The sequence below is a fragment of the Talpa europaea genome (genome assembly GCF_964194135.1).
Source record: "Talpa europaea genome assembly, chromosome: 1".
Classification (NCBI taxonomy): domain Eukaryota; kingdom Metazoa; phylum Chordata; class Mammalia; order Eulipotyphla; family Talpidae; genus Talpa; species Talpa europaea.
This window is the reverse complement of record NC_140073.1, coordinates 4,812,888-4,840,620: the sequence shown is the minus strand read 5'-3', so window position 1 is coordinate 4,840,620 and position 27,733 is coordinate 4,812,888. Positions and strand designations below refer to the sequence as shown.

Genomic DNA, 27,733 nt, shown 5'->3' with positions numbered 1-27,733 from the left:
ACTGATGCCTTCTTGGGGTCCTCCGACCAGCATTTCTGGCTTCCCAAAGCCTTCCCGGCCCAATGCTCTGCAGCCCCCAGCTGGCCCTTCAGGAGACCTCTGAGCTGGCCCTGGGCCTCGGCTGCTCCCTGCCCCCCCGGCCCCAGCCTGCGGGGCCCAAGTTTAGGGAGACCCAGGACTCTCCCTCTCCTAGGAAAGCCCCCACCCATGCCCCCGAAGCACCCCCTCCCTCTAAAACACACAACCCCGGGGGAAGGAGGGCCCTGGGCGGACAATCGTCCCTTTACTAGGGGCGGGCCATGGGGAAAGAGAGAGCTCTGCACCTTTAAGATAGTGTTTTTAAAGTTAATTAATTAATTAATTAATTAATTCTGGTTAATTACCTTTGTCGAGCAGCCACTCATCTACTACTCGACCAAGCCGGTAGGGGATTCTCTGTCTAGCAATCGCCAGGCGCTCGTTATCAAAGTTTCCTTGGAAAAGTTTAGAAAGACAGGTTTCTCAGGCGGCGAAGTCCAAAGGAGTCAGAAAAGCAAGTACGCGTTTCTCCGGAGACTCAGAGTAAAAGCAGCAACATCCACCGGAAAGGGGAACGTCCACCCCGGCAGGAGAAGCCGGGCCCCGAGGCCGCCCCCCCAGGCTCCCAGCCAGAGCCAGCCCCGCCCCGGGCAGGTGCCCCCCAAAGAAAAGAGGACCAGAGAAAGGAAAGGGGGGAAAGAAAAGGCAGCCGAAGGGCAGAGGGCAGAGGTTAGCTGGGTTTATCTGCGCTCAAGCTGGAGCCCTGCTTCCTTCCCCCTCCCAAAGGGGGGCGGTGGGGCCAGGAGGGGCGTTTAGCAGGTTTAAGTTAGGGGGTGGGAGGCCTCAGCGGCCCGGCTGGTGACTGGTTTAGAGGGTGGTTTAGAAGGGAGGGACCGGTTAAGCGGGGGTTTATGTGGCATTTAGGGGGTGACCCGGCACAGGTTTAACAGTGAGATTTAAGCCACTTCTCCACGCCTTTGAGCTCCCCTTACCTTCCATGCTCAGCGCCAGCTTCCCCACACCGACCCCACCAGGCTTCCACCATACCCCCCCAGGCACCCCAGCACCCCCTGCGCTCAGGTCACTTCTGCCTTCCCAGCCTGGCCCCGCCCGGTCTCACAGGCACACTAAGACCATCACCCCTCACCGCCTCTTCCACCCCTTCTCTTCCCTGCAGGCACCCCCAGCCGCCGCTGCCTGGCATACCTCACACTCTTCCCCATCCCAGCTCCCTGACAAGACCCCCAGACTCTCCCGGCTGCCCTGGGGGACAGCGCAGCTTCTGAACCCCCTCACTCATCTCGCTCACCCTCTCATCCCCACAGCCTATCTCCTCATGCTCCTCCCCGCCCATCTGGGCACCCACCTATGTCTGTGTCTGCATGCATCTGTCTGTGTGTGTCTGGTAGGGAGGGGTCTGTCCTGGGCCTGGGGGTTCTGGGTGCTCCTCCCTGCTCTCATGGGCTGTGGGCGATCCGAGTCTGTAGCAGTAAAAATGGAAACCATTTCCTTTGGAATATGGTCTCTCTTCCTACTGAAAGCACTTACATGCTGTTTAATAACGTGTACATGGGGGCAGGGGTGGGGCAGAAGGTTTCCCCTCCCACCTCCCAGGGCACCAGTGCCCTCTCCCACCTGCCTGTGTCCACCTCCCATGAACAAGCACCCAGTGTCACGTGTGCAAAGAAGGCGCCTCCGCCGGTGTTTCTTAGATGACGAAACCTGCCTTCCCTACAGATTGAGGACACTTGTGTTTATTTAGGTCAAAAATGGATTGGTATTCATTTAGTCACTCAACGAACACTTCTTGAGTGGCTGCCCTGTGCCTGGTCCTGGGGACACAAAGATGAAGGCTGGACCTGGCCCCCAGCAGGGCTGGGACCAACAGTGTTCTGTGTTCCATTAGAGGTGGCACAGGCCATCCCACCCTGGGGGACAGGGGGGAAAGGGACTCAGCACTGGCACCTTTGTGGACTTGAGCGACCCCAGGGCCTGCCTTCCCTGCATAGGATGGATGACCATGAGTCTGTGCAGTGGTCCTGTGTCTGGGATTGGCCCGTGTGTCCATCAGCTGCTATATTTATTAGGGGTGTATGTGGTTCTCTTTATCTCCAGGGGCTGCTAGAGAATGTTTGGGTACAGAACTCCAGGACTGAGAGCTATGAGTGTCCACGGGCATCTTTATCCCAGGGGCCCACGGGGGTGTGCACACCTGCACTGTCCCGCCCACACCCCTCTTCAGCCAGCCTGAGGCAGGCTCCCTGTCCCCACCTCAACTGTCCCTTCTGGCGGGACCGGTAGACTGAAAACTGAGGGCAGAGGCTGCAGATGCTCCGGCTGCCTCAGGCAGCCCCAGGGATGTGCCTCTGCAGTGTCCCTGGCCCGTGTCTCCACGTCTCTGCAGTTCTCCCCCACAGATTCTCCACCTTTCCCTCTTTATCTCCCACACTGGGCCCTCTCCCTCCCAGAGCTGGGTCCACCTCTCCTCTCGCAGGCTCTGGCTCATCCACACAACAGCGGCTCCATATATCTCTCCACATCACTCTGAGAGCCGCCGGTCTTTGCTGATGTGTCAGTAACTATTTCCCTATCTCTCCATCACTCCTCCGGTTTCCTCTTGCTCAGAGGCTGCTCTCTGCCTCCCTCGGCATCTTGCAGAGTCTCCATCTCCTCCTGTCTTTCATGTCCTCATCCCCATCCTTCCCTGTGCTCCCAGGCCTTGGTTTGTCCTCAGCCGGCCAACCACAGCGGCACTGGGCCCATCTGCAGTCCCGTGCTGGGAGTTCCCGGCAAGTGAGGGCCATGCCCTGCTCTGTGTCCTCAGGCCGGACGCCTAGTGTGTTCTCACGCAGGTTTGTTAAACGCACTGACCCTATTTTCCACTCTGAAAACAGAGACCCTATTTGTCTCCCTCTCATGTCCCGACCCCATGAGCCACGGGGGGCCTTTCCTCTGGACCTTCGTGGTGACTTCCCTTCGAGATCTCCTAAGATGTGTCTTCAACTTGCGCTTGGTACAGCCCTTGGCTCTGCCCTTGGGAACGGCCCTCCTTGCCAAGGTGCCGCCCGGTTACTTCTTGATCCTCCCCACTGGGTTCTGCCTCTGCCTCCTGGCTTCTGCCTGTTCCTCATTTCTAAATCCATCCCTTCCCCAGCCAGGTAAGACTCCCTACCTCCACCCTCCCTCCTCCCCTCCCCACCCCCCAAACTGGACCTTGGCCTTGCAGCCTCCCCTGCTCAGCTCCGGCCCCGCCCCCCAGCTGACCAACCCCCCAACCCAGACCACCGCTTCGCCCCGCCCCGGCGTCACCCTTTAGCCCCGCCCCACAGGCCACGCCCCCACAGGCCACGCCTTTCCTGCGGTGCGCCCCGCCCCCGACCGGAAGCCTCTCTGCGTGACCCCGCCTCCCCGGCCGCGCTCCTATCAGAGGCCGCCCCGCCTCCTGGCCCCGCCTCCCCGGCCGCGCACCTATCAGCGGCCGCCCCGCCCCCGGCCGCGTTCCTATCAGCGGCCGCCCCGCCTCCCGGCCCCGCCCCGCCCCGCCTCCGCGCCCGCGCCGCCTACCTGCCGGGTAGCGCTCGTTGACCGGCCAGCTGTCCACCTGCAGCGTGGCGTTGCCGCCGCTTCGAGTGAAGCGCACCACGTGGTACTTGCCGTCGCTCACGATGGCGTTGGGCTCGTCGATGGTGATGTCGTCCGTGCCCACGTTAAAGATCACGCCCACGGTGCCCTGGTCCTGGGGACAGCGCGCGGGCGTCAGCCGCCGGCAGGGCCACCGCGCACCCTTCTGGGGCCCCCACCCCACCCCCACCCCCACCCCCGGCCGGCGCTGCCGCTGCACCTCCCGTCCCCCCGCCCCCCCCCGCGGCCTGTGCAGGCGCCTGGGGAGGCGGCGGGGGCGCGGAACTGCCCCCCCCCCCCGCCCCAGGAGCAGACCCCATGGCCGCAGCCGAGGCGCTCGAGGCCGGGGCAGCCTCGGTGGTGAGAGCCTGACCCGGAGCCCCGGGAGCCGCGCCTGCCTTTCTCTTGGTCTGGCCGGAACAGTGACAAACATTCCCAGGGCCCCGGTCTGGGCGACCCAGAGGGCCAGACCTGCCTGAGTGACCGCCACGGGGACGTCTCCGGAGTGGAGCCAGGCCCCGCCTGCGTCCCCACCGGAGCAGCGCAGTCCCGCCTCAGCCCCGGGGTGTGGGGGGGACCCCAGGGCATAGCTACTTCCTGGGGGTCTGTCAGGCCTCACAAAGGTCAGGCGTGAGTGTGGGGGCAGCCGCTCTGCAGTCAAGGGGCGTCGTGGAGGTGGGGGCAGGGAGCCTGTTTGAGGGGTGCGGGCATGGGAAGAGAAAGACAGACTACCCTGGATTTACTAGAAGGGGAGCATGGGGCGGTGGGACTCGAGGGTGGGGCTGGGGAGGACTGGCAGGGAGCTGAGGCCTGGCAAAGGGAAGCAAAGTTCTGAGCAACCTCAAGGACCGGGCTCTGGACAGGGCCTATGTGGGGAGCCCTGTAGAAGCCAGCCAGGAAGAGCCCCATCATGGGTGCCCAAACCCCTGAAACATGGCGGACAGACCCTCTGTGGGTGCTTTGTATGTGTGCTCTCTAGACACTGCCTGCCCCAGCACCCCTCTAAGGAAGCTAAAAGCACCCCCGTATCATTGAGGAGGAAATTTAGATTTAGGGAGGTTTAGTAACACCCCCCAAGCCACACAGCTTGTGAGAAAGGAACCCCAGAATTCAACCCCTATACCCTGACTCCAAAACCATGCTCTCTCCTGCTGGCCTGCTAGTCTGGGGAGACACTGACTCCAGCCACCGTGGGTGGGGAGTGATGTAACAGACTAGTGAGGTCAACCTGTCTTCCTGACCCAAAGGGTCCAGAGAAGCCAGCGCTCGTCCCACTATTCCTCTCCCAGCAGCACCTGCACACAGCCTCCTGGGTCCCCACAGTCACTGGGATCCAGATCATCACAGAAAGTGTTACACCCCAGGGGGTTTCCTGCAAGATGGCCCAGCCTGGCCTGGACGTGCAGACCCACTCCGCGGGGCCACCTCCTGCTTCTAAGGCCGAGAAGCTGGGTGGCACAGGGGGAGGGCCCTGGAGGCCTGCACCCCGGCCATTCCCCACTTGTGGTTCCCGTTCTCCCCGCCTCCGGCACCTGGGGAAGCCACACAGAGTCACACATGCAGGCAGCATCTCTCTTCAGCTGGAGCTGGGAAACTGAGGCTGGGCTGCCTGCGGCGTACTAGCAAACCCCACCTACCCACCACCCACAGACTGACAACATCCCGGGGAGACAGGGTGATCAGCTCCCCACGCACGTGAAGGGGAACAGTTGAGGCTCCTCCATACTATTGTTAGTAATAACACCACCCAGAATAGCATCAGCCCCTGGCCGCCTCTGAGGGGTCCCCCTCCCCGGGGCTCAGCACATGGTCAAGGGGAGGCGCAGCCGCAGCGGTGGGCCAGCAGGGGCAGCTGGCGCAGGACGCCTGGGTTTCCTAGGAGGCACCGCCCTGCACTCCGGGGGAGCAGCAGCTCCCAGAGCTGCTCCCGACTGAAGTCAGTTGTCACTTCTGTTAAAGTCATTAATTCCTAATTCCCCAATTACCTCATTAGGCGGCGGTGGGGAGAACGCGGCCGCTCCTACAGCAAATAATTATGGGAGTCAAAATTAATTTGGCAAAGTGGAGCGACGCTTTATTAGAAACGTCAAATTGCTTTTCTCTTATTTTGCTGCCGCCTCCCCGCTCTCTGAGAGCTGCTAATGACGCTGTGGTGGGAGCTGATGTGTCACCTGGGGAGGAGGGGCTGGGGGGCCGCCCCAGGGGGCTTCAGCCTGTCTGGGGCCCTCTCCCCCCTCACGGGGGGCCTTTCTCGGGGCTCCCACACTTCCTCCGGAGCCCCCCAGCCTCGCCAGGCTCCACCTCCTCGCCTTGCCTTCTGTAAGCCCCGACACCTCCACAACCCTGCACCGCGTAGGGCTGGAGGAGACTCTCTCTGGGGGCAAAGGAGGAGACTCTCTGCGCCCTGATCCTCCTACCCTGTCTCCTCAGCACCAGGGGAGCCCTGTCCCCTGAACCAACAGGCGCACAGACCCAGACCGCCCGCCACACTGCTGACGGGACGCTCCCTGGCGCAGCGCGCGCTACAGGCCGGGCGATGTGCGGAGCATTTCCCCGGGATATGCTCTCAGAAACCTCCCAGCCCCTTGCGCCCAGAGGAGCAGACCGAGGCTCAGAGAGGGGGGTGGCGGCACAGAGGCAGCAAGGAAGCAGCTGGGAGTCGGGGCCAAAACCATGGGCTCCAAAGTCACACGTAGCCTCTCGTGGCAAAGGGGCAAGGGAGCGCAGCCCTGACCCCCACCCAGAGGGCCGGGAGCCCCAGAACGCCAGCCACGCCTGCCACATGGGGTCAGGAGGCGGAAACCGCAGCAGCCACCGCTCAGCCGGGAAACACACAGAGGCACGCGCAGCCGGAGGGCCCTCTCTCGGGGTCCCCACAGCCCCACAGCCACTCCCAACACTCCCACGCACCCAGCCCCTCGCGGTCGCCCCGCCCCGACAACGTCCAGCGCTCGTGCGCTTTGCCCTGCGCCCCTGTCCTATCTGCGTCCCTGCCTGGCCTGCCCATCCGCCCCTCAGAGGCCACGTGCACTCCGGCTCCCTCTGCTCGCTGGCCATCTCCCTCGGCCTCCTGCGCGCCGGGCACGGGGGAGGGGTGTGCAGTGCGAGCCCCAACGAGCTGTCTCTTCGGGGCCAGCAGCCTGCGTCCCAACAGAGGGCAGGAGCCAAACAAGCCAGGCTTCCCGTGGGGCTCCCCGTCCAGGGTCCCATGAAGACCTTCCAGCGCACAGCCTGGCCAGCCCGCTCGGCCCTCCCCGCTCAGGGGCCCCAGCTGGGGGTCAGCGTGTGGGGTGCTCCATGGGAAATGGAGCTTGAGATCAGAGCCCAGGGGTCAGGAATGCGAGACGGGGGCTGAGAGCAGACCTGAAATGGAGCAGGCCAGGGTCAAGGGCGTGGGGCAGGACTAGGACGGGTAGGGGACAAAGGCGTTGGGTGAAACGTGTGCAGGAGAGGAGCCGGGCGGGGCAGGGAAGGGGCAGAAGTCCCGGTGGGGGAAAGGGCCTGGGGCAGGAGCGGGACTGGGCGCAGACAGCTGCGGGGTGGCAGTCAGGGTGGGGGCGTGGGGCTGGGTCAGAGGTGGGGGTGTAGAGGAGGCAGGGGAAGGGGGCGGCAGGAAGGACCGCGCGGTCACAGGAAGAGGTCAAGGGCAGAGCAGGGGCAGGAACGGGATGGACGGCTCAGTCTAGAAGCTGCCTGAGGGGGCGGGGGAGGCTCCAGGAGGAAGGGCAGGAACAGGCGCGGGACAGTGTCCCGGAGTGAAAGGGCACAACCTGGGGGTCAGTGTGGGGACCCTTCCCCGGCTGCAAGAGAACGGCCCTTCAAAGGGCCCCTGGCGGCAGCGCTGGGGGGGCAGAGGACACTGATGGTGTCGCTCCGTGAGTGACCAGCCGGGGAGGGGGCCTGAGAGGCTAAGCTGCTTGGGAGACTCCTCCAGCGGGGAGCAGGAACCCCAGAGGGAAAGACGAGGTGCTGATCCCAGGGCAACTGCGGGCACTGGATGGCCTTGGGGCCAGGAGGCTGGGGGCCGGGCGGGCCCTGGGTGCTTACGATGTGCAGCTGCAGGTAGTCCCCGAGGCCGGAGGCGCTGTCCACCCGCACCAGCACGGCGCTCCGCTGGTGCGTGCTGAAGCCCACGGCCAGGCGGTCCATCCTCGTGCTGGGCCGGTCATTGGGAGGCCACGTGTAGGTGATGAGCGCCCCCCCCTTGCCGAAGATATATGTGGTCCCAGCTGCAGAGAGGAGAGGGAGAGAGGGACAGAAGACATGAGGAGGCCAGGTCAGCAGGTCTCCGGGGGCCACCACCAGAATTCGGGGGCCCAGGTTCAGCGGGGCGACCACAGCGCCCCGCGCCCGCAGCCCCGGGAACAGTTGGCAGGCGGGGGCCGGGTGCGGGCCGAGCGCGCGCACAGACAGATGCAGCTGCCTCGTGGAGAATTCCAGCCTTAATTACAGCAACACGGAGAGGGACTGGAGGGCGGCAGAGAGCGCCCAGGGAGAGCGGCAAGGGAGCGAGAAGAGGGAAGAGTTTGGGGGCAGGAAGGAGGCGGGGACGGGGAGCCGGCCTGCCCAGAGCACTTGCCCAGGGCTGGTGAAGGTGAGCGATTCGGGGGCGCTTCAGGAGGGCCTGGCGAGCGCGCTCACCGAGGCGAAAGGGACCCCTGGCGGTGCGGGAGGCAGCAGGTCTGACTCACCGCCGCAGGCTGGCGCCCCTCCAGCACCTGCCCCGCCCCCTCCTGGGCCCCGCCAGGCCGCCCAGCTCCCACCCCCAACGAGGGGGCGGCCTGGGGCCTGGGTCCCAAAGCAGGGGGTCCTGGAGCCCGGCCTGAAAGACGGGCGGGGGGGGGGGGGCAGAGAGACTGAGCGGGAGGAAGGAGGCAGAGACAGATGGGCAGAGGGACAGAGGGAGAGGTGTAGGTGAGAGAAAGCAGGAGAGTAGGAGCCAGAAGCGAAGGCTGCCTCTCCCCGCCTCCCCCACCCCACCCTCTCCCCCTTGTCTCCTCATCGCCATCCGGCTGCCGGGGGCGGGTGTGAGGTCCCTAACGATCTCAGCCCCAAAATAAACCCCATTAGTCGCCATGTTCCCTCCTGCGGCTGACTGGGCTCCCTGGGGGTGGGGGTGGGGGGCTGGTCACCCAGTTTCCGGGAAGGGAGCTTGTCTGGGAGGCCGGGGAGGACGAGTAGTACTCTGGGGCCCTCGCAGAAGGGAAGAGAACAATCTTGCATTCTTTAGAACATAAATGGAGCAGATGAGATTCATAAAATGTTTAATTAAATAATTACCCACTAACTACTCCTCTCAGAGCGCTTCTGGGGGTGGGGGAAGAGGGGCTGCAGGGAGGACTTATCCAGAGAGAGGAGCAGTTGGGGCCCGAGGGCAAGGCCTGGAGCAGGCTGGGAGAAAAGGGGGGCCCTGGTGGTGGGAGGGTTCAGGGCGGGAGGCACCCTGCTCAGCAAGACGGCCCTCCACACGGTGGGGCTGGGAACCCCATGATCCTTCAGGCAGTCAGGGAGAAGGGGCTCTATCCCAGGAAGCTCTTAGGCCCCAAAGAAGTGGGGACTCCTGAGAGCCGTGGAGGGAGCTACCCTCTGCGGGCCGGGGAGCAAGGGGAGAGGGGAGGCCTGTGGCCTGGGGGGCCGGTGAGAGGCAGTGGCCCAGAGGGGGCACACCTGCCATCAAGGCCCTCCTTGTCCCGTCCCCAGCCCGGGGCGGGGCCTACCAGAAAGAACCGCCTGGATGTCTAATAACTGGCATCTCCGCCCAGCCCCGGGGGAGCACCCCCTAAGAGGAGCTCGGCTCTGTCCCTCCAGAGCCAGGTGTGCCTTCACCTGTGGGTCTCCTCAGGTCCCAGGGTGAAGATTCAGCCCTCGGGATGGGGCCCCAAGATTGGGGTGGAGAGTTGGGCAGGACTGGGGTACACAGCGAGTGGCACCCCCACCGCGGCGGGTCACCTGACTGGAAGGGGCAGGGGCCGGAAGGAGGAGCTGGCTAGGCCTCGCGGCACAGTCTCTCCCAACACTGCAGCACGCTGGAAAATCGGCTGTTTCCATGGCAACTGCAATACCCAGGGTCCTCCCTTCCCCCCTCCACTCACAAGCTGCACGTCCAAATGGGGGGGGGGGGGCCGGGGAGCAGAGAGGCTGACCTTCCTCCACACACCCCTGTCCCGCCTCTGCGCCCCCTGGGAGGACAGGGGCCTATTGCGTTTCTCGTCCCTCCTGCCTCGGAGCAGGACCCAAGCCCCATCTCCCAGGCGCCTGCTCCCCAGTCTCGGGGGCCAGGAGAGAGGGGGCGCCTTCTCCTCACTGTCGCACCCGGGGGTGCGGGCAGCCCCTCTCCTGGAGGGAGCCCGGGATGCACGGCGGGGCGGCGGGGCAGCCCGACCGCGGGGCTCAGAGCCCACACGTCCCGGGGCGCCGCCCCGCAGAGCCCACCCCCAGGCCCACCCCCAGGCGGTGCCGCCCCCTGCCCGCCCCACCCCTGCGCACAAAGACGCGGCGGGAGAGGCGGCCCCGGGCGCGGCGGCGCGGAGGGGGCCCGAGGCCGGCAGCTCGGCGGCGCCGGGGCAGCGGGAGGACGGGGGACCCGACGGGAGGAGCAGACGGCACCGGCCCCGCCCGCCGGCCCGGGGGGCCCCGGGCGCCCCTGCGCTCCGCCCCCCCAGCCCCGGCGGGGCCCTGCGCGGCGGGGCCTCCCCCCGGGATGTACCCCCCGCTGCTCGCGCGCTGCAGCCGCTCATTACCCCAGGCGGGCGCGTCAGGCCCGAGGGCGTTTGTTACGGTGTGGGGGGGGGGGCACCCGCGGACAGACACCCCTTGGGCAGGAGAGACGCAGGATGGACAGTTCATTGGCTGGGGCGGCGATAATCACCCCGGGGAGGCCCGGCTCACCCCCCCCCACGGCCGCGGGCTCCGGGGGGGCCCCCTCACCCCGCCAGCTGCCCTCGCCACTGGCCGCAGGACTCCCGGCCGGACGCCGCAGCTAGAACCTCAGAAACGTCCGGGAAAGGCTCCAGCCAAGGCCCAGAAGGCTGTCCGAGGGGGGCCGGGTCCACTGCTTTGACCTCCCCAGAAGACATCGTGAGCCACGTCCAGCTCCAGCACCCCAGGGGGCGGCGGCCGAGAGCCCGGTCCACACATGGCGCCCGGGCCCCGGTGCCCGCCACCGGAAGGCCGGCCTTGTGCCCACACACAAGGCCCCTCCATGCCGCCCGGACCCAGAATTCACTGATCCAGTCAACACTCAGAATGATCCGCGCAGCGCCCACACCTCTGCCTTCCAGAACACATAATGACTTGCTGACCCAGACCCAAACAGCACCGTGAACCCATGTAAAAAGCCACACATGCAGCCATGACCCCAGGTGACATGGGCGGGCAGCCCCGGCGGCCTGCTGCAGCGTCACATGCCAGGACCGAGATCTCCTGGGAGAGCGACAGTCAAGAGAGGACCAGACGCCCTGCACAGTCCAGACCGCGCAGCCCCCGTGCCCACAGCCCACAGGAGCCCTTCGTACCTGGGCCCTCCCCAGCCGCCAGGAGGACCCCTCGGACCCAGGCCACTGGCCTCAGTTCACTCTCCGTCCAGAATCCCAGAACAGTGCCCCTCCTCTCCTCTTGGCCATTCTTGGCCATAAACCATCCAAGTTCACACGCCCATATCCAGAATCAACGTCCACGCCAGCCTCCTCTAGGACTGCCAGAAGCCCTGGGAGCCACTGACTCAGAAGGGAGCTGGGACGGACCCCACCATTCCTGGCTTCAGGGGGTACCAGAGTGAAGGCCAGGGGCTGAAACGGCCTCCCCTGAGCACGCTGCAACCAGAATTGAGGTCAAGGACTGGAAAGTGTCACCCCTTGGGCCATTTTTAGGAGACCCAGGTAGACTGGTGCTCCCAGGCCCAGGCCGACATCAGGGGCAGGAGTGTGAGTGGGTGTCTGGCAGGTCTGTAGGGCTTTGATGTAACAGGGGGCGGGGTGGGGGGCCAAGGGAGGAGGGGATGGACAGGAAGGAGAGAGCTATGAGCAGGCAGGTAGGGAAGCAGATGCAGGAGAGGCCCCCCCACTCTGAGGACACTGGGGAGATGCTGGGGTGGAGAGGGAAGGTCTCCCCTGGCCCACAAAGGCCCCCCAAGCTGCCTCTCCCTCTAGTCAAGCAAGAGGGCCAAGAGAAGTCCATCCCGCGCCTCCGCCATGGTTAAGGCAGCGGGGGCTTCCTTGCTACTCAGCTGCCCTTTGACCCGCCTCCTCCTCTCACCTCCCTGACCCCCTGGGGCTGCCGTCTCAGGGGCCACCACCTCCCCAAACCGTCCTGCAGCACCTTCCAGCCCCTCCTCTGCCTCCCACTGGCACTGGGCAGCCACCGTGTCCCTCTGTGGCTGTTTTTCTCCTCTGCACTGCAAGGGGACGGCCATGTCTGAGGCCACCCCAATGCTACTGTTCCGGAAGTCCCTGTGCCCCAAGGCTATGTCCCCACATTCTCTCCTCCTTCGCCAGCCCTTTGCATCCTGCCTTCAGCTCCTGCCTGTCTGCTCAGCTACAAGGGCAGCTCCCTCCAGTCCCTTCCCCTTTCACCTGCTCTCCTCTTCACCCCCTAACAGTCTCCCCTGTACCCCCGGTCCCCTTCCCTCTGTCACTGCGTTGCGCCTCTCCTCATGGCCCAAGAAGACCATGTCCTATCGGAGACCCTTTGGGAGCAGCAAGGGCCTCCATGGGCCAGAGCTCATGGGGAGAAGCAAGTGAGGACTGGGAGCAAGTTGGGGTGCAGGGAGGATCCCAGCTAGGCAGCGGCCAGACAGGGGCATCGTGCTGGGAAGACAGAGCAAGGACTGAAGACAAGAAAGACGGGGTGGAAGGGCCGCTGCTGGGAACTGGGCGAAGAGAAAGTAGAGGCATGGAGAGGAGACAGAGCAGCAGCGGGAGAAAAGGACAGAAAGGGCTGGAAAGTTGGAAGTGATATGGGGGCGCAAAGGGGGGAGGCAAGAATGGACAGACAGACAACAGACAAGGTGAGCGCAGAAAGGGGAGGCCGTGGGGGCACGGAGGGGGAGTGAAGCAGACACGGGAGACCAGGGAGGCAGCGTGGAGTCAACAAAGGAGGTGATGGGCGGACAGAACAGGACAGAACAGGACGTGGGGAAGGGCAGAGACTGGAGGCACCAGGGCGCTGAGTGGAGAGCGGTGAAGGCCCAGTGGGGAGAGGAGGTGGGGGGTCCAGATCAAAGGGGAAGGGAGCTTGGGGAGGGCAGAGGGCCCAGTGGGGGTGATGGCGGAACTGTGGCACGGGAGGGCAGGACAGGCCTGCGGAGGGACAGATGGGAGGTGATGCAGGCGCTGGGGCAGTCAGTGGAGCGGCGGCTGCGGGACGGGATCCAGGGATGGGGGGTGGGGGTGGGGGTGGGGGCGGCCAGGTCAGAGCGGGAGGTGGCCGGGGCGCGCGCGGAAGGGAAGTGAGAAGGGGGCTCAGTGGAAGGCCAGGGGCTGGGGGGCTCTGGGGGGGAGGGGCGGAACTTGGCCCTGGCATGTGAGGGCGGGACAGGCCGAGGGGCCTGCCAGGCCGGCGGTGAACTAGCAGGTGAGGGGTCAGGAGAGCAAAGGGAGGCGGCGGGGAGACAGAGACGGGAAGCACGGGGTGCGGTGCTGGGGGCACGGAACATGGAGGACAGGACGGACGAGGCAGGAACAGAGGGGAGCAGGGAGCACGTCTCAGAGGTGAAGACAGGAGATGGGCTGGGAGGTGAGAAGGGCGGAGAGAGGGTCAGAAAGGACCGGCTGCGGGCCGGAGGGGGAGGGGAGCTCGGTTTTGAGATGGAAAGTTGTCAGGGGCTGGGGGGCAGGAGACAGAGAGTGGGGGGTGCGGGAAGGGGCGGTGGGGCCTGGGGGGTGGCCGGAGCCTGGTTTGGGAGTGCGGGGAGCTGGGCGGGCAGGTGTGGGGAGCTGGGGGGCAGGTGCAGGGAGCTGGAGGGGCAGTTGCGGGGAGCTGGGGAAGCAGGTGTGGGGAGCTGGGGGGCAGGTGTGGGGAGCTGGGGGGCAGGTGCAGGGAGCTGGAGGAGCAGGTGAGGGGAGCTGGGGGAGCAGGTGAGAAGAGCTGGGGGGGCAGGTATGGGGAACTGGGGGGGCAGGTGCGGGGAGCTGGGGGGCAGGTGCGGGGAGCTGGGGGGCAGGTGCGGGGAGCTGGAGGGGCAGGTGCGGGGAGCTGGGGGGGCAGGTGCGGGGAGGGGAGAGACACTGGACGCAGTGGGGGGGCCCCGGACGCGGGAGCTGCTCGGAGGGGGGAGGGCAGGGAGCTGCTCGGACGGGGGGGGGGGCAGGGCCGCGGCGCGGGTGTGGAGGACCCCGAGCTGGGGAAGGGGCCCGGGAGGGCGGGGGGGTGGGGGGCCGGGGAGGAACGCGGGAGGAAGGGGCGCGGGGCCCGCGGCGAAGGTGGGGTGCAGCGGGCAGAGATGGGACGGGGCGGGGGGCGACGCCGGAGGTGAGCGGGGCCGGCGGGCGCAGGCGGACGGGGAACCGAGGCAGAGCCGGGGCGGCGGGGGGGCGGTAGGCGCCGGCAGGACGGGGGGCGGCGGGAGGAGAGGCCCGGGCGGGAGGAGCCGCGGGCGGCGGGAGAGGCCGGGAGGGCGGCCGCGGCGCCGGGCGGGTGGGGGCGCGGGTGGGGCGGGGGCCGGGGCCGGGGCCGGGGGGCCGGGGGCCGGGGGCCGGCGCGCGCGGGTGGGGTGCGGCCCGGAGGCCCGGGGCGCGCTCCCGGGAGGCCGGGCGGGCCGGGCCGGGGCGCCACTTACCGTGCCCGCCGCGGGTGAGGAAGGGCATGCGGTTGATGGCGATGGGCACGGTGCCGTGCTTGCTGTGGAAGTGGTGGACGTGGTGGGTGGTGCTGAGGCTGGAGGAGACCCGGGCCCCCTCGGCCGCCCCCAGCAGCAGCAGCAGCAGCAGCAGCGGCGGCGGCGGCCCGGCCAGGGCGGGGGGGCGGCGCGGGCACCCCCCCGGCCCGCTCCCCCCGGGGGGCATCTCGGCCCGGGGCGCCGCCTCACAGCCCCATGGCCGGGGGCGGGGGCGCGGGGCGGCGCGGCCCCGCGAAGCCCCCCTCCGGCTCCGAGCCGCGGGAGGGGCGCAGGGGTGCAGCGCAGGGAGCCCGAGCCCGGGCCTCGGTCCGGAGCGCGCGGAATCAGCTGGAGCCGGCCGGGGAGCCGGGGGTCGGCGGGGCGGCGGCGCCGAGGTCCAGGACGCCCGGGTCCATCGCGCGGAGCGGGGCGCCCGCGGCCGGCGGGGCCGCGCGGGGCCGTCAGAGGCCCGGGGGGGCGCCGGGCGGGGGGGGCATGGCGCCGGGCGGCGGGCAGGGGCGGCGGGGGCGCGGGGAATCCTGCGGAAAAACCGAGCCGGGGAGGGGCCGGCGGGAAGCGGGAGCGCCGCGGGGACCGGGCGGGCCGCGCTGCCGCCGCCGCCCGACGGAGCCGGGGAGAGGAGGGAGCGGCCGGGGAGGGGGCGGGGGAGGGAAGCAAATCCGGGTGAGGGGACGAGGGAGAGGGGGGAGCGGGGGGAGCGGGGGGAGCGGGGGGCGCGGGGCCGAGCGCGGGGAAGGCGCGAGCCCGCAGGTTCCGGCGGAGAGCTGGAGGCAGCGGAGTGTTGCTGCAGAGGCTGCGAGGCTGGGAGGGAGAGGGCGGGCGGGCGGGCGGGCGGGGAGGGGGAGGGGGGAGGGGGAGCGCGGGGGGAGGAGGGGCAGGGCGGAGGGCTCCGAGCGGCTCCCGAGCTGCGGGCGGCGCTGGGCAGCTCCGCCGCGCGCACCTGGCCCGCCCGCCCGGCGCTCGCCGCCCCTGCGCGCGCCCGCCCCTCCCCCGCCCCGCGCGCGCCCGCCCCCTCCGAGGAGGGCCCTGCCGGATAACGGAGCGGGACGGAGGCCGGGGACGGAGGCCGCCCTCTTCCACCTCCTTCCCCCGCACCCGGACGGGCCCCAGTAGTGCCAACTGGTCGGTCCGGGGCGCAGAGCTGCGGCCACTGGCCACCCCTGCACGCGCCCCCCGGAATGCACGTGCGCGCCAGGACGTGGACGGCCTGGGGACGGGGCCGCCCACGCGCCCATACAGGCGCCAGGGCGCGCGCACGCACGCACGCACACACGGCTCACACACACATGCAGCGCGCGGCCGGGGACCCCGGCCCCGAACTCACGCCCAGCGCGCACCCTCGCTCCTAGTGGCCTGCGCGCGCACAGCCGGGTCGCACGCAAAGGATGGGCGCCGTCCGGAGCGCGCGCCCCCCTGCGCTCACCCTCCAAAAACAGTCACCCAGAGGCGTACAGACAGTGCGCCCAGCACCTCAGTACTCAAGAGCAAGACACACCACGCGCACACACGCGCACACGCGCACACACGCACGCACACAGGGTGTTGCCACCACCCCAAAGGGTGCCCCCTGACCTCCCTGCACAGACCTACAGCCCCCGCCTCTAATCCTTCCTCTCCCCTCCCCCGACCCCTCCCCAGCCTCAACTTCGCTCTCCACTGGGGGTTCCCGGACATCCGGTCACCGAGAACCCCACTTAGAACAGCACCCCTCCTGGGCACTCCGGTGGAGCTGAGATAGCCACCTCTGCGGCTCTGCCCCCCTCTGTCCCCCCACTGGAGTCGTCACCCCAGACTTGGGAGGGATCTCTGGAAAGTAGTTGTCGTAGCCCAAGAGGTAAATGCAAGGAGTCCCCCCTCCTATGTGGATGCCACCCCGCGCCCTAGGGCCTGCTCCTCTAGGCCTGGGGGAGCGGGCGGAGGTGGAAGAGGAGGGACAGAAGGAGGAAGGCGAGACAGGGTCTGCAGGTGCCAGAGAAATAGCGTAGCAGAGCGAGGAGCTGTGGGAAGGAAGCGCAAGGGAAGGGGGGTGCAGAGATGGGGGGGCCGGGAGAGAGGAGGGCGGGAGGTGCAGGGAGAGCTCTCGGCTCCCGCTTGCAGGAGCCGAGCTCCTTTCTGGAGCAGCGACGGTCGCCAGAGCCCGCGTGTGCGGCGGCCGCCCGCGCGCGGTCAGGACCCGGGACAGCTCCCCCCCCCCCCCCCCCATGGCCGCCGGGGCCGCTGGAGCGCCGGCCCTTGAGAAGCACAGAAAGGGGTCTCGGAGGCCCCCGCGGGAAGGCTCCAAGGTAGAACCGGGTCCCGCCAGAGAGGAGCTGGCAGGCCGGAGGCAGGGCGGGCCCCAAGCCTCGTCCTCCTGCCCTCTCCACCCCATTGCTGTGCCCCCAGCTCCGGAATGTCGACTGACAAGGCTCTGAGCTGGCAGAAAATTTATGGCCCCCGAGGGAGGGAGCGCGGGAGGGCGGGAGGGAGGGAGGAGCCGGCGGCGAGAGGAGAGGAAGGGAAACCGCCTAGAGGCCAATCAATACCCGTGAGTGGGAAGTGGAGAGAGTTGGGGGGAGGGGAGACCGAGGGTAAAAGGAAGGAAGGGCCAGGGGTGTGCGGAGATCTGCACAGGCTGCAGGGACAGCCCAGCAGGGTGAGGTGAGAGACGGGCTGCAGAGACCCGCGGGCGGCCAGGCCCCATGGGCTCCGCAAGACAGAGCGGAGCAGGCCTTGGGGGTGGGGGCGCCGGTCCCCACCCTCAGCCCCGGGGTTTCAGCCCCGTGTCACCAAGTGCCCCTCCTTTTGGCATCCCTTCCTCTCCTTTCAAATTCCCTCTCTCCCTCCCTCCCCGCCAGGGTGGGCTCTGCCCTCTGACCTCTCCCCTGCCTTCCCGGAGATCCCTGGGCTTGGGGGGACAGCGGTCCCACCCGCACAGCACAGACGGAGGCGCTGCTGCCACCTGCAGGTGGGGCTCAGCTCACCCTCTTACGCCAGCTTCCACCCTCTGAGCGCAGGCCCTGGGCTGTTCCCCCCGCAGATTGTCCCCCCAAAATCAGCCAGAGAGACAGCAAGAAGGGAAACAGTCCAGAATGGAGGGTCAAGTGGAAGGAGGCACAACCAGAGGGAGGAAGGGGTCACAGCTTTAGAAGCTCTGGCAGAGCCCCTGCCCCCCCAGATTCCCACCCTGCCCTTCAGAGGCAGAGTTCCCAGGGGGCCCCTGCTGGTGTTCCAGGAGAAGCATGTTGAGCCCCGAGACTCTAGGTTGCACCCACCTTTAGCTCCATGGCTCTGCTTGGACCCCGGCTGTGTCACCATAGCTCAGGGATGGCAACGGTCCCGTGAAATACCTGCTCCCAACCCCACTTCCCTGCCCCCCACCTGCCCGGAACCAGAGAAATGGCTCCGGCCTCTAGTCCAGCACCCCTGAGAGGTGGTGGGGTTCCCTAAGCCCCTTCCAGAAGGCTCCACAGGTGTGATGTGTGGTGACCGTGAGCAGCTTTTTACCCTGATGCCCTGGGCATGGGGCCGCCAGCCCCGCCCCCACGCAGGAGCAGCAGAGGAAGCACCTCTGCCTGCAGCCCCAGAGACAGGGCGAGGGCCTGCCTCTTCCTGGGCCTCAGTGTCCTCATCGGCTCCACAGAATGGTTCGCCTTCTCTTAGGAGCAGCCTGAAAGGGCTTTGCAAGTGGCACCACCCTAACCAGAGGGGGCTGCTCCTGCTACGCAAGTGGTCAGTCAGCAGTTGCTACGACCAAGTTGCCACGGCTCCCCTTACGAGTGAGCCGGAGAGGCCCAAGCCCAGCCCGGTCTCCCTTCCCGGCGCCCTAAGCTGTCTATGCTCGGGTTCCTCTGGAAGGTACAGAGAGTGCCAGGTCCGAGGAGGAAGATCCAGGGGGCAGGACAGGGATATGGCGGCTCCCCAGGGCCAGTCACGCTGGACAGCACCAGGTGGGTGCTGGGGACACGGGCCGACCGGCCCTCCAGAGGTGAGGGGAAGCTGCAGGCCCAGGGGCCCAGTGCCTGGAATCCCCGAAGCCACTCAGGACTTGCAGGGACCAGGCTCCGCCACATGGTGAAGAAGCGAAGACACTGACCCCGGCTCCAAGGTCTCCGGTTAGCCTGAGCTAAGTGACCATTGCCTCCAGAAATGCACTGACCCTCCAGGCCTCGGCTGCCATATTTGCAAAAGGAAGCAGCTGCATCTGTGTGAGTATGTGTCCCTCCCCAGGCCATGGCCTCTTGGCAGGGCTACCCCACCGAGGCCCGAGGAGGCCACGCTCTCGCAGCCACTGCCCCAGCCGGTCCAAGCTGCCCTCAGCAGGAGCTCAGCTCTCCCCCTTCCTGCCCAAGCTGCCCTTGCTCTGGCCACCGAGCACCAGGGACCGGACACTGCCACCAAAGCTGCCGTCTTGGGCCCCAAACAAGAGAGGAAATGGCAGCAGATGGCCCAGGCAGGGAGGAGAGCCAGGGAGCCTCCTGGGCAGTGCCCTTGTGGGCCCAGGGCAGCCTGCAGCTGGAATCCCGGAGAGACAACCAGGGCCCGCAGGGTGTCCAGTGGCCTGCCCCCCATCTCCCCGAGGCCACCTCTGCCTGGGGCACGTCCACTCAAGGCAGAAAATAACAGGTTGGCACTGCACTCAACTGAGGGCCCCAGAGGAGAGGGGTGCAGGGTGACCCCAGCCCCCCAGCCTGCGCCAAGCTGTGCGTCAGTTATGAGTACAACATGGAAGGTCACTGCCAAAATCACACAGGGCACGCAGAGGCAGACGCCTTTGGTTTCGGGTGAAGGGAACAGGGTCCCCCCCAGCTCAGAGCAAGTTGAGGGGCCAGATGGGGGTCAGAGATGGCCCCAGGGTTCAAGCTGCAGCAATCCTGGAGAAAGGGCCATAGCCAGCAGCTCCCCTGGGGCTCCCCAGGACAAGAAAGCAGCAGCAGCAAGGCTGTAGAGGCCTGCCCTCCCCCCGCACGCCCAGGGCCAGCAAGCCAGGCCCAGCCCCGGCACTCACGGTCGTTGCAGACAGGGCCTCCGTAGGACGTCATGGTGCAGTCGCAGGTGAAGCCGTCCCACTGCTGCAAGCAGACGCCCTGGTTGGCACAGGACTCTTCGGTGCAGGTGGTGCTGGGGCCTGGGGGAGGCGGGAGGGAGGAACACCCCGCTCAGTCAGGCCCTCCCTCCCAGGATGTGCGGAAGCTGCGGGGCCTGAGCGGAGTCCCACCCTCCGTTCTGCCAGGCTGAGAAGGCCGAGGACCGGCGGGGGGCCGGGGCTGAGACGGGTGGGCTCAAGGACGCTGGGCCCGGCCTAAGACTGTGATCAGGGCCCAGGGCGGGAGGCAGCAGGCTGGGGAGTGGCCCTTCACCCCCTGGGCGGGCCCTGGGAGGCCTGACAAGGAAGGCCATTGCTGCCCCGGACACCTGCGGCCTCTGCTCCTCCCGCCCCACTCACCGTCACAGCCCCTCTCCACCTGCCCGATGCGGTGCAGGGCGTCCGCGATGAGGTCTGGGAGGCGCCCGTTGAGGTCCACGGAGGCCAGGCAGCCCTGAAAGCCGTCCCGGGAGGCCACCAGCTTGGGCAGGTTGCTGAACATGTTCTTGCTCAGACCGCCAATGTACAACTCCCCTGCAAAGGGGGTGCGGTCAGACCCTCGCACCCTGTCCCCAGCCGGGACCCCCACGGCCTGCAACCTGCGGGCCCCACCCCTCCTTCCTTCTCCACTTTGCCATCTGCCTTCTACCCCCCCCCCCCGCCCCCAGAAGCCCAGATGCCTGGGGGTGGGGGGAAGCAGCTGGAGGCTCCAGCTCCCTGCTCTCTCCCACACGTCTGATTCCAGTTCCGGCCGTAATCAGGGCCTTTCACAGCCCTGCACCCCGCACCCTCCACCCCCCCCCCCCCCCCCCCCGCTCGCTCCAGCCCACTCTGCTTCAGACCTCGCCCAGCTCCCAGAGCGCTCCAGGGGTTCTCAGCCCAGCCTCCCCCACAACAGGGCTTGACCCAGGACGCTAGGGGACATGAAGCGGGCATTCTCCTCGGGGACCCCTGATCCCCTTTCACGGCCTGACCACACGGGCCCCCACACCCTGGAAGGCCAGGCCAGTCCGGCAGAGCTTCAGAAAGACCCATAAATGCCGCCACCCAGGCCAGGGGCTCAGGCCCTTCCAGACCAGCCCAGACCAGACCAGCCCGGGGCTGCGGCCTCTTTGGATAATCGGGGACACATCGCCCCCTCCTGGCGTCAGGGAGGATCGGCGGCTCTTTGCCAAGGATCTGGGTCCAGCTCGGCCTGAGACTTCAGGAGAGCAGCCCAGCCCTTCCCTGAGGGGGGCGGATTCCAAGGCCCCCAAGGACCGTCCCCCAGCTTGGGCAGCCTGCGTCACGCTGACACCCAGGGGTCCCTCTGGGACTCTGGCTGCTTTGGGCACGTGACAGCCATTTGTGACACCCCTGGGGCTGGGGTGGGGGGACTGCGGGCCCCGTCTGCACTCCTGCTCTAACACCCAGTCTCCGAGGGGCTCATCCTCCTCGTCCCGGCTCAGCCACTGGCCACGGAGCAGGCCTGGGCTTGTCAGTAGCTGCTGAAGAGGCCTGAGGCCTGCCTGGCCCTGGGGTGAAACTGAGCCCACAGGGAAGCCCAGGCCCAAAGCAGTCCCCCGAGGTGGCCGGGCGGTGCCCAGAGACAGCCCCCCCCCCCACTGTGCCCCCTCCACACGCCCAGGGCTGCACCTGCCAGGACGCCGGCTCCCTGTCTCTCCCTGCCTCCGGCCAAGAGGGAGGCCCCCAGCCCCCCGAGAGAGGCCTCCCACCACCAGGCCCCCCCATGGGACTTAGACAGGGAGGCGTCAGCCAGGGTGGGGAAGCCTGGGCAGGGAGGGGCCGGGGCCTGCGGAAAGAGCACGGGCAGAGCTGCCAGGCGGAGGGGCCCCTGAGGGAGGCATCCCGGGGCCCCACCTTTGAGGTCCAGGTTGCGGGCGCCGTTGGAGTGCTGCGTGACGGTGCGGGAGTCGATCTTGAGGGTGTGCACGTTGCCCGGGTCCCGGGACACCACCACATTGTGCCACTGGTTGTCATTGACCGGCTTGTCCGAGTTGCCCTTCATCAGGGACGGGCCGTTGCCCAGGTCGAACACGTAGTGGATGTACCTGCGGCGGGAGGGAGAGATGCTGGGTCCGGGGGGCGGCGGAGGGGAGCGGCACCGGCGCGGGCAGGGCCCTCGTAACACGGGAGAGGGGCGGGAGGACCCACGTGGATGGACCCAAACCAGCAGCAGAAGCCAGGGCGTGAGGCTGCTGGGGGGGGCTGGGGGGGGCCCAGAGCAGGTCCTGGGACCCCCTGAAGAAGAGCTGGTGGAGGAAGAGGTTTGTGGGGGCTGCAGGGGCCTCTGGAAACAGAGATAGAGCTGCTCCGAACAGGGGGCCCCCCTGAGGCCAGTGAGGCCCAGGGACGAGCCCCGTCACCCGCTGCGGACAGGGTGCAGGGCAGAACCCGGAGAGCGCGCTCCGCGGGAGGCGCCTGGCCAAGAATAACAGGGAGTCGGGGGGGGGGGGGGGGGCGGGAGGGAGGGGGTGTTGCTTCTCCCTCTTGGCTGGTGTCCAGGCCCCCAACTCTTGGCCTGTGGCCGGGGGGGGGGGGACCGGACGTCTGGCCGCGCCTGCCCCTCACCCCTTGACCAGCTCGATGACGATGAAGTCGTTGCCGTTGCCCGAGTTGAAGAGCAGCAGCCCGTCGGGGGCCGTGGTCTTGAACTGGAAGAAGAGGTGCATGGAGGCGTAGGCCTGCAGCGTGGCGAGCGCCAGGTAGCTGCTGCGGCTCTTGAAGGTGACGGGGTCAGCCACGATGGCGCGCAGCCCGAAGCGGGCGTTGAGCTCGCAGTAGGTGATGTCGCCGTCCTTGCACTGGTCCATGTAGTGCTGGCCGTTGAACGCCAGCCCGCTCAGGTGCCCGATGAAGTTGGAGGGCACCACGGAGATGAAGCGCCGCTCGGTCATGATGCCCGTCTCGATGTTGTGGAACTCCAGCCGCGTGTGGGCGCCCGCCATCTGGCCTGCTCGGAGGGGACAGTGGCCGGGGGGCGCGGAGCAAGGGTCACTCCGGGGCCGGCCCCAGAACCCCCCCGCCCACACGCGCCCGTGGGGGAGACGCCCACAGTGCGGGCCGCAGGCAGAGGCCCTGGTCCAGGAGGAGCCGTGGGACTCGGCGGAGGTTGAGAGGGCCCCGGGGTCCAACACCCTGGGGGGAGAAATGGCCGCGGCGGGTCTCGGGACACCGCCCTCGGACAGCAAGCCCGGGCCATGGTCACCACAAAGAGTCGGGCCCGCGCAGGCCGCTCGAGGTCACGCGCCACCTACCCTCCACTGTCACATTGTCCACGGACAGCTGCAGGCTCCGGCCTCGCCGCACAACCCTCACCGTGTGCCACTCGTTGTCATTGAGCTTCTGCCCCGCAAACAGCGTCTCGGGGCCTTTACCTGCAGCACCAAGGGGGGCGTGAGCACAGCACCGCAGGCCCCCCCATGATGCCGCTCCCAGGGCCCCCGCACCCGCCGGCGCCCAGACCCCACCTGGCTGCACCCGCGCCCAAGGCAGTGGATCCTGCAGCGGACACTCAGGCCTACTCCCAGCATGCACTCCCCGGGCCCCGGGGCCCGTCTGTGTCCATGTGGGGGCAGCTGCCAAGTCCTCAGCTCAGGGGCACGGCCAAGGACTCAGCAGAGGACAGCGCTGTCATGCACCCAAACGTGCATCTGCACCCGCAGCCTGTGGCTGGCCGGGAGCCCCGACAGACGCAGGTCCCCCGTCTACAGGGGCCCAAAGGCCTTTCTGTCCCCCACCCGGGCACGCATCCCACGCAGGCCAGACCAGCCGCTGTGATCAGCGGGAATGTGTCCTAGGAGTGGGGGCCACTACTCAAGGCCAGCACTTCTCTTTCCAAGTCTAGAATGAAACATTTATCTTCAGGATGGGCTGGACTTGGCCAGGCCCCACTGTGCGCACACACCGTGGGGAGCACCCAGGGGAGCGCGGGGAGCACCCAGCCACTGTCCTGCTCCCGCTCACTCTCGCTGTGAGGACACACCACTCCCATCTCGGTCCCGCTGGGAGCCTGTCACCTCTAAAAGCACCCCCTTTGGCAGAAACTTGACCCCCACCCCACACAGGGCTGTGCAGGCTTGACTCCGGCCCTGGCCGCGCCCGCGCCCCCCCCCCACGCCCGCCCGCCCGCCCGCTCCGTCCTTAGCGTCTTTTCCGCGGGCCTCGCGCGCCCCCTGGTGGCCACGTCTGGCGACGCCGCGGGAGAGCCCCGCTCGCCCGGCTCCCCCGGCCCTCGCGGGGGCGCTGAGCGGCTGCGGGGTCTCGGCCCCACCTGAGGACTCGTCACGACAAGGTTCCCCGGGTTCCCCAGCAAGCCCGGAGAGCATGCTGGCCCGGCCTCTGCTAGCCCCCCCGGGGCACCTTCACTCTGGCCATGTCCTCCTCGACCACCCACCTCCACCCGCTCTGCCCAAGCCCCCCACAAGCCAACCGTGAGGGCTTCTCCTCCCCAGATCCCAGCGTCCAACGTCCCAGGCCCTTTGGGGTTCTGCAGAAGAGGGAAGCCACTTACTGGGTGCGCAGCCGACGCGCAGGCAGTCTGGGGGGGCCATGGGGCGGGCGGGGGTGGGGGGAGACAAAAAGGCAGAACAAGTTTTTTTTTTTTTTACATCCTTCACAGGGAGGGGTGTCTGCAGGCAGGGTTCCCCCCGGGGCCACTTTCCGGGGACCACGCGTGCCCAGGTGCCCTCTCCCCTTCCTCCGTGGGACCCCGTCCCTCCGCCCCAGGAGGGCTCCAACCCACCCCAGAGCTGGGCGGCCGGCAGGCAGGCAGCGGGAAGAGAGTCAGGCCGCTCGCGTCTGAGGGAGATGGCACCTTGAGAACCCCAGCTGTACAGGGGACACGGGGTCCAGGGTCCGGCCGGCCCCACCTCTCCCCGTCTCGGGGGGAGCTGTGTGGGGAGGGCCAGAGTCCCCGCCACCCCCGCTCTGGGACGACTCCCTCTCAGAGCCCAGGCTGGGGCACATGGCTCCCCATGCCCTACGGGTGTCTGAGCTAAATTGCGGGGTCCGCCCCAGAGCCCCCTCCCGTGGCCATACACCGCCAGAGTCCTGGGGGCCAGCACCACCTCTGCAGGAACCTTCCCCCCATAACTGGAGGAGGCTGCTACCATGGGGCCGGGGCCTTAACCTGAAGAGGAGCAGGTGTCAATCTGTCTTCTAGGGAGGGGCCAAGACCTCACAGATGAGGCGCCATGAGACCCCAAGTATGACTTCTGAGGACACACCGCCAGGAACAAGCAGGCACCACGAGCACAGCCTCCTGCCCTGGCCAGCTCTGGCTCAGAGGCCTCTGTCTGCAGAGCTGCTGCAGCCCAGGCCCCAGCCCCCCACCCCCTGCCCCAGGCCAACCTGGCCAAAGGGACAGAGCTGAGGGCGCTATGAGGTTGGGCTTAGGGCCCTGGGAGGCCTATGCCACCCCTTCAGCCCCAGGGGCCTGAGAAACTGGGTCCTCATCTCAGTGCATGACCTCAGACCAATCTCCCCCTGAGCCCTGCTTCCCTCCCAGTGAGCCTGAACAGGAGGACCCTGAGCTGGGAGCAAGAAACAGGCATCCCCTGGGTTGGCCCTGCCTTCTAGAAGGGGGTGGGGGCTCTGTAAGCAATTTCCCTGATCCCATGGCTCCTCCCCAGACAGGTTCTGCCCACGTGCACCTTGGCCAGGGAAGCAAAGGAGGGGGGCACCTGGCATCCCTGGGCGCCTGAAGGTTCCTGCAGGGACTGTAAACCGACCCCCTGTGGCTCGGGGGGGCATGGGCCCCTCGGGCAGTACAGCTGAGCTCCACACGCGTCGTCAACCACAGCAGAAGAGTGGGGGGAGCAGCCGGGACCCTGAGCCATAGCCTGGCACCAAGGGAGGGGCAGAGGGCAGAGGAAGGACAAGGGGCAGATGGGGGAAGTCAGCAGTCAGCGGGAGGAAGGTCGAGAGAGTGCAGAGGGAAGAGAGGAAGAAAGGGGAGCAGAGGGAAGGAGAAGCTGGGGATGGGTGCCAGGCCCTGGAGTCAGGTCACGGGGGCTCTCTCGGGGCCAGCAGAATCTTCACCAATGAAGGGTCCAAAAAAGAAAAAAGGGGGCTGGAAGGGCAGCTGATGCCCTGTTGGGGAAAAGGCGCAGGGAAGGAGCTAATGTCCCCTCCCCAGTAGGAGAACAAGGAATGGGGGGGCCCGTCTGTCCAGAGAAGAGGTGTCCGCTCCAGGCCCACCCCCATCACCCCACCCCTGAAGACCCCACTCCAGTGGGTTTGAGGAGAGCGAACCCCTCTTGATGATGAGCACTGGCGGGGGGCAGTGTCGTCGGGGAGGGCCATCCACACGGGCCCAGGACACAGCCTGGGCAGGAGGCCATGGTGGCCCCCGAGGCCTGCGGGTGTGCACAGGCACACCAAGGCCCCAGCCAGACAGAGCCCAGGTGAGGGCCGGACCGTGGTGGGACGGGTAAGAAAGAAATGGAGGAGCTGGGACCACCCTCCAGGTCCCGCCTGAAGGGCTCTGGCGCAAGCCTCAGTCAGCCTGGGTACCCCACCTGCTCCGTGGGCTCAGGAGGCAGAACTCGGGCTATGAGTGGGGTTGCAGCAAGGGGGCTTCACATCAGCCTCGATGGCAGCCAACTGGGAGGACGAGGAGGCCCAGGCCAGGCTGGGCACTGGTCCCAGAGGCCAGACTCGGGGCAGAAGAGACCCAGGAACAGGGTGAAGAGCCCCGGGACACATCAGCCGCCGCTGGCGCTGTGCAGCGTGGCTCTGGGAACTTGCTCAGGCTGTGACGAGGTGGAGGCAGGGGTGGGGTGGGGCGGCCCAGGCCCCGGGTTCTCTGCCTGCGAGGAGGCAGCAGCTCCTGTCCGGCGTCTCCCCGGCCTGGAACCCAGGGCCTCCCTGCCTGCCCAGAGGCGGCGTCAGCTCCCTGGTCGGGAGCCAGCCTGTGGGAGTCGGCCTTCCCTCCCCACGGGACAGGCCACCGGGCTTGCCAGCATTGAGCCCAGGCCCAGGGCCTTGGTGTCCACCGTCTGAGGCCCCGCGGGCAGGGGTGGGAATGGACACAGCCCCGGGCCCGGCTCCGGCTGGCCCGGAGACCCTTGTCTGGGCCCTGCACTGCTGCTTGTTCCTGTGACCCCACAGCCCCCGACCCCCGCCCCCCCCAGAGCAGGCAGAGTGGGGCTAGGGCTCTCCTTTCACACAGAGGCTCAGAGAGGGACAGACTTACCAGCCGAAGACCAGGGCAGGCCCCAGGTCTCCGGCCCCAGGTCTCCGGCCCCAGGCCCAGTGCTCCTCCCATTGCAGCTGGAGGCAGGTCACCCAGTGGCTGCAGCCTCCCTGCCCTTTGTCACCGGGTTCGGCCATGAGCGTGTAAGAGACGGCATCTCTGTGGACCGGGCAGGCCCAGCCAGGGCTGATGGGGCGCAGGCAGCAGGAGCACCTCAGCCCAGGGCCCCCTCATTCTCTAATGTCAAGTAGTTATGTGGCTCGGAAAGAAACACGGGTGTCTGGGAAGCAGAGGGTGGTGGGGGTGGAAGGCCCAGGGCCCACCAGAGGCATCCCCTGGCCAAGGACACCGGCGCCTCCTGTCCAAGCAAAGGAGCTGAACTCAGGGGATCTGAGACATCCGAGAAGGAAGAAGCGTCAGCCTCCCCTGCACAGAAGGTGTGCCCGCTGGGACCCCACCCAGCACACCTCCCAGGGTGCAGGCCGAGGTGTCTCACCAGCCACAGAGACCCCAGCAGCTGGAAGCACAGGGTCTGGGCTGGCTCCCTGCCTCCTGTGGCAGTTTCAGGGGGTCAGGGGCATCATGCAGACTGGGGAGCTTGCCAGAGCTGCTGTGGCCTGCAGCTCTGCAGATTGGAGTGGCATGAGAAGCAGCACCTTGAGGAACCCCAACCCACTGTGGGGCCCTGGCGCCTGCCCACCTCCCCCCTCCAGCCCCCCTGAGAGGTCGTGGTGCACTTTTATGACAAGGTAACTGGGCTCCCAAAGGGCCACAGACACCCTGGAGGCCCACGTTAGCAAGAGACTCTGGATAGATGGTTAACTTGTGAGCTCTGAGTTCGCTCGTGTGGAGGCTTCTAATCTGCTCGGAGCCGATTCCTCCTCGAGGCCCAGACAAGACACCCTGGGGGCCTGATCTTCCGCCACAGCAGGCCCTCGCCGAGCACGGGCGAGGCTGGTCCGAGATGGACAGATGCGGCCCAGCCCGGGCAGCTCAGGGC

The 27,733-nt window shown here is 67.4% G+C and overlaps 1 protein-coding gene across 15 annotated transcripts in view; it reads right to left on the bottom strand.

Moving 5' to 3' along the window:
- NRXN2 (neurexin 2) overlaps positions 1-27,733 on the bottom strand; it is a gene marked incomplete at both ends in the record, with an annotated part of 84,090 nt that overhangs the window by 16,388 nt on the left and 39,969 nt on the right. For 6 of the 15 annotated variants that reach the window (XM_084252542.1, XM_084252545.1, XM_084252543.1 and 3 more), the window contains 9 exons: positions 384-473; positions 3,583-3,754; positions 7,687-7,868; positions 19,458-19,577; positions 19,896-20,069; positions 21,396-21,586; positions 22,107-22,488; positions 22,793-22,912; positions 24,049-24,075. In XM_084252542.1, the coding sequence (XP_084108668.1) occupies positions 384-473; positions 3,583-3,754; positions 7,687-7,868; positions 19,458-19,577; positions 19,896-20,069; positions 21,396-21,586; positions 22,107-22,488; positions 22,793-22,912; positions 24,049-24,075 (1,458 nt within the window). Of the gene's footprint in view, positions 1-383; positions 474-3,582; positions 3,755-7,686; positions 7,869-14,413; positions 14,640-19,457; positions 19,578-19,895; positions 20,070-21,395; positions 21,587-22,106; positions 22,492-22,792; positions 22,913-24,048; positions 24,076-27,733 lie in introns of those variants that run through there. The other 9 variants (XM_084252536.1, XM_084252537.1, XM_084252538.1 and 6 more) reach the window with 7 other exon arrangements.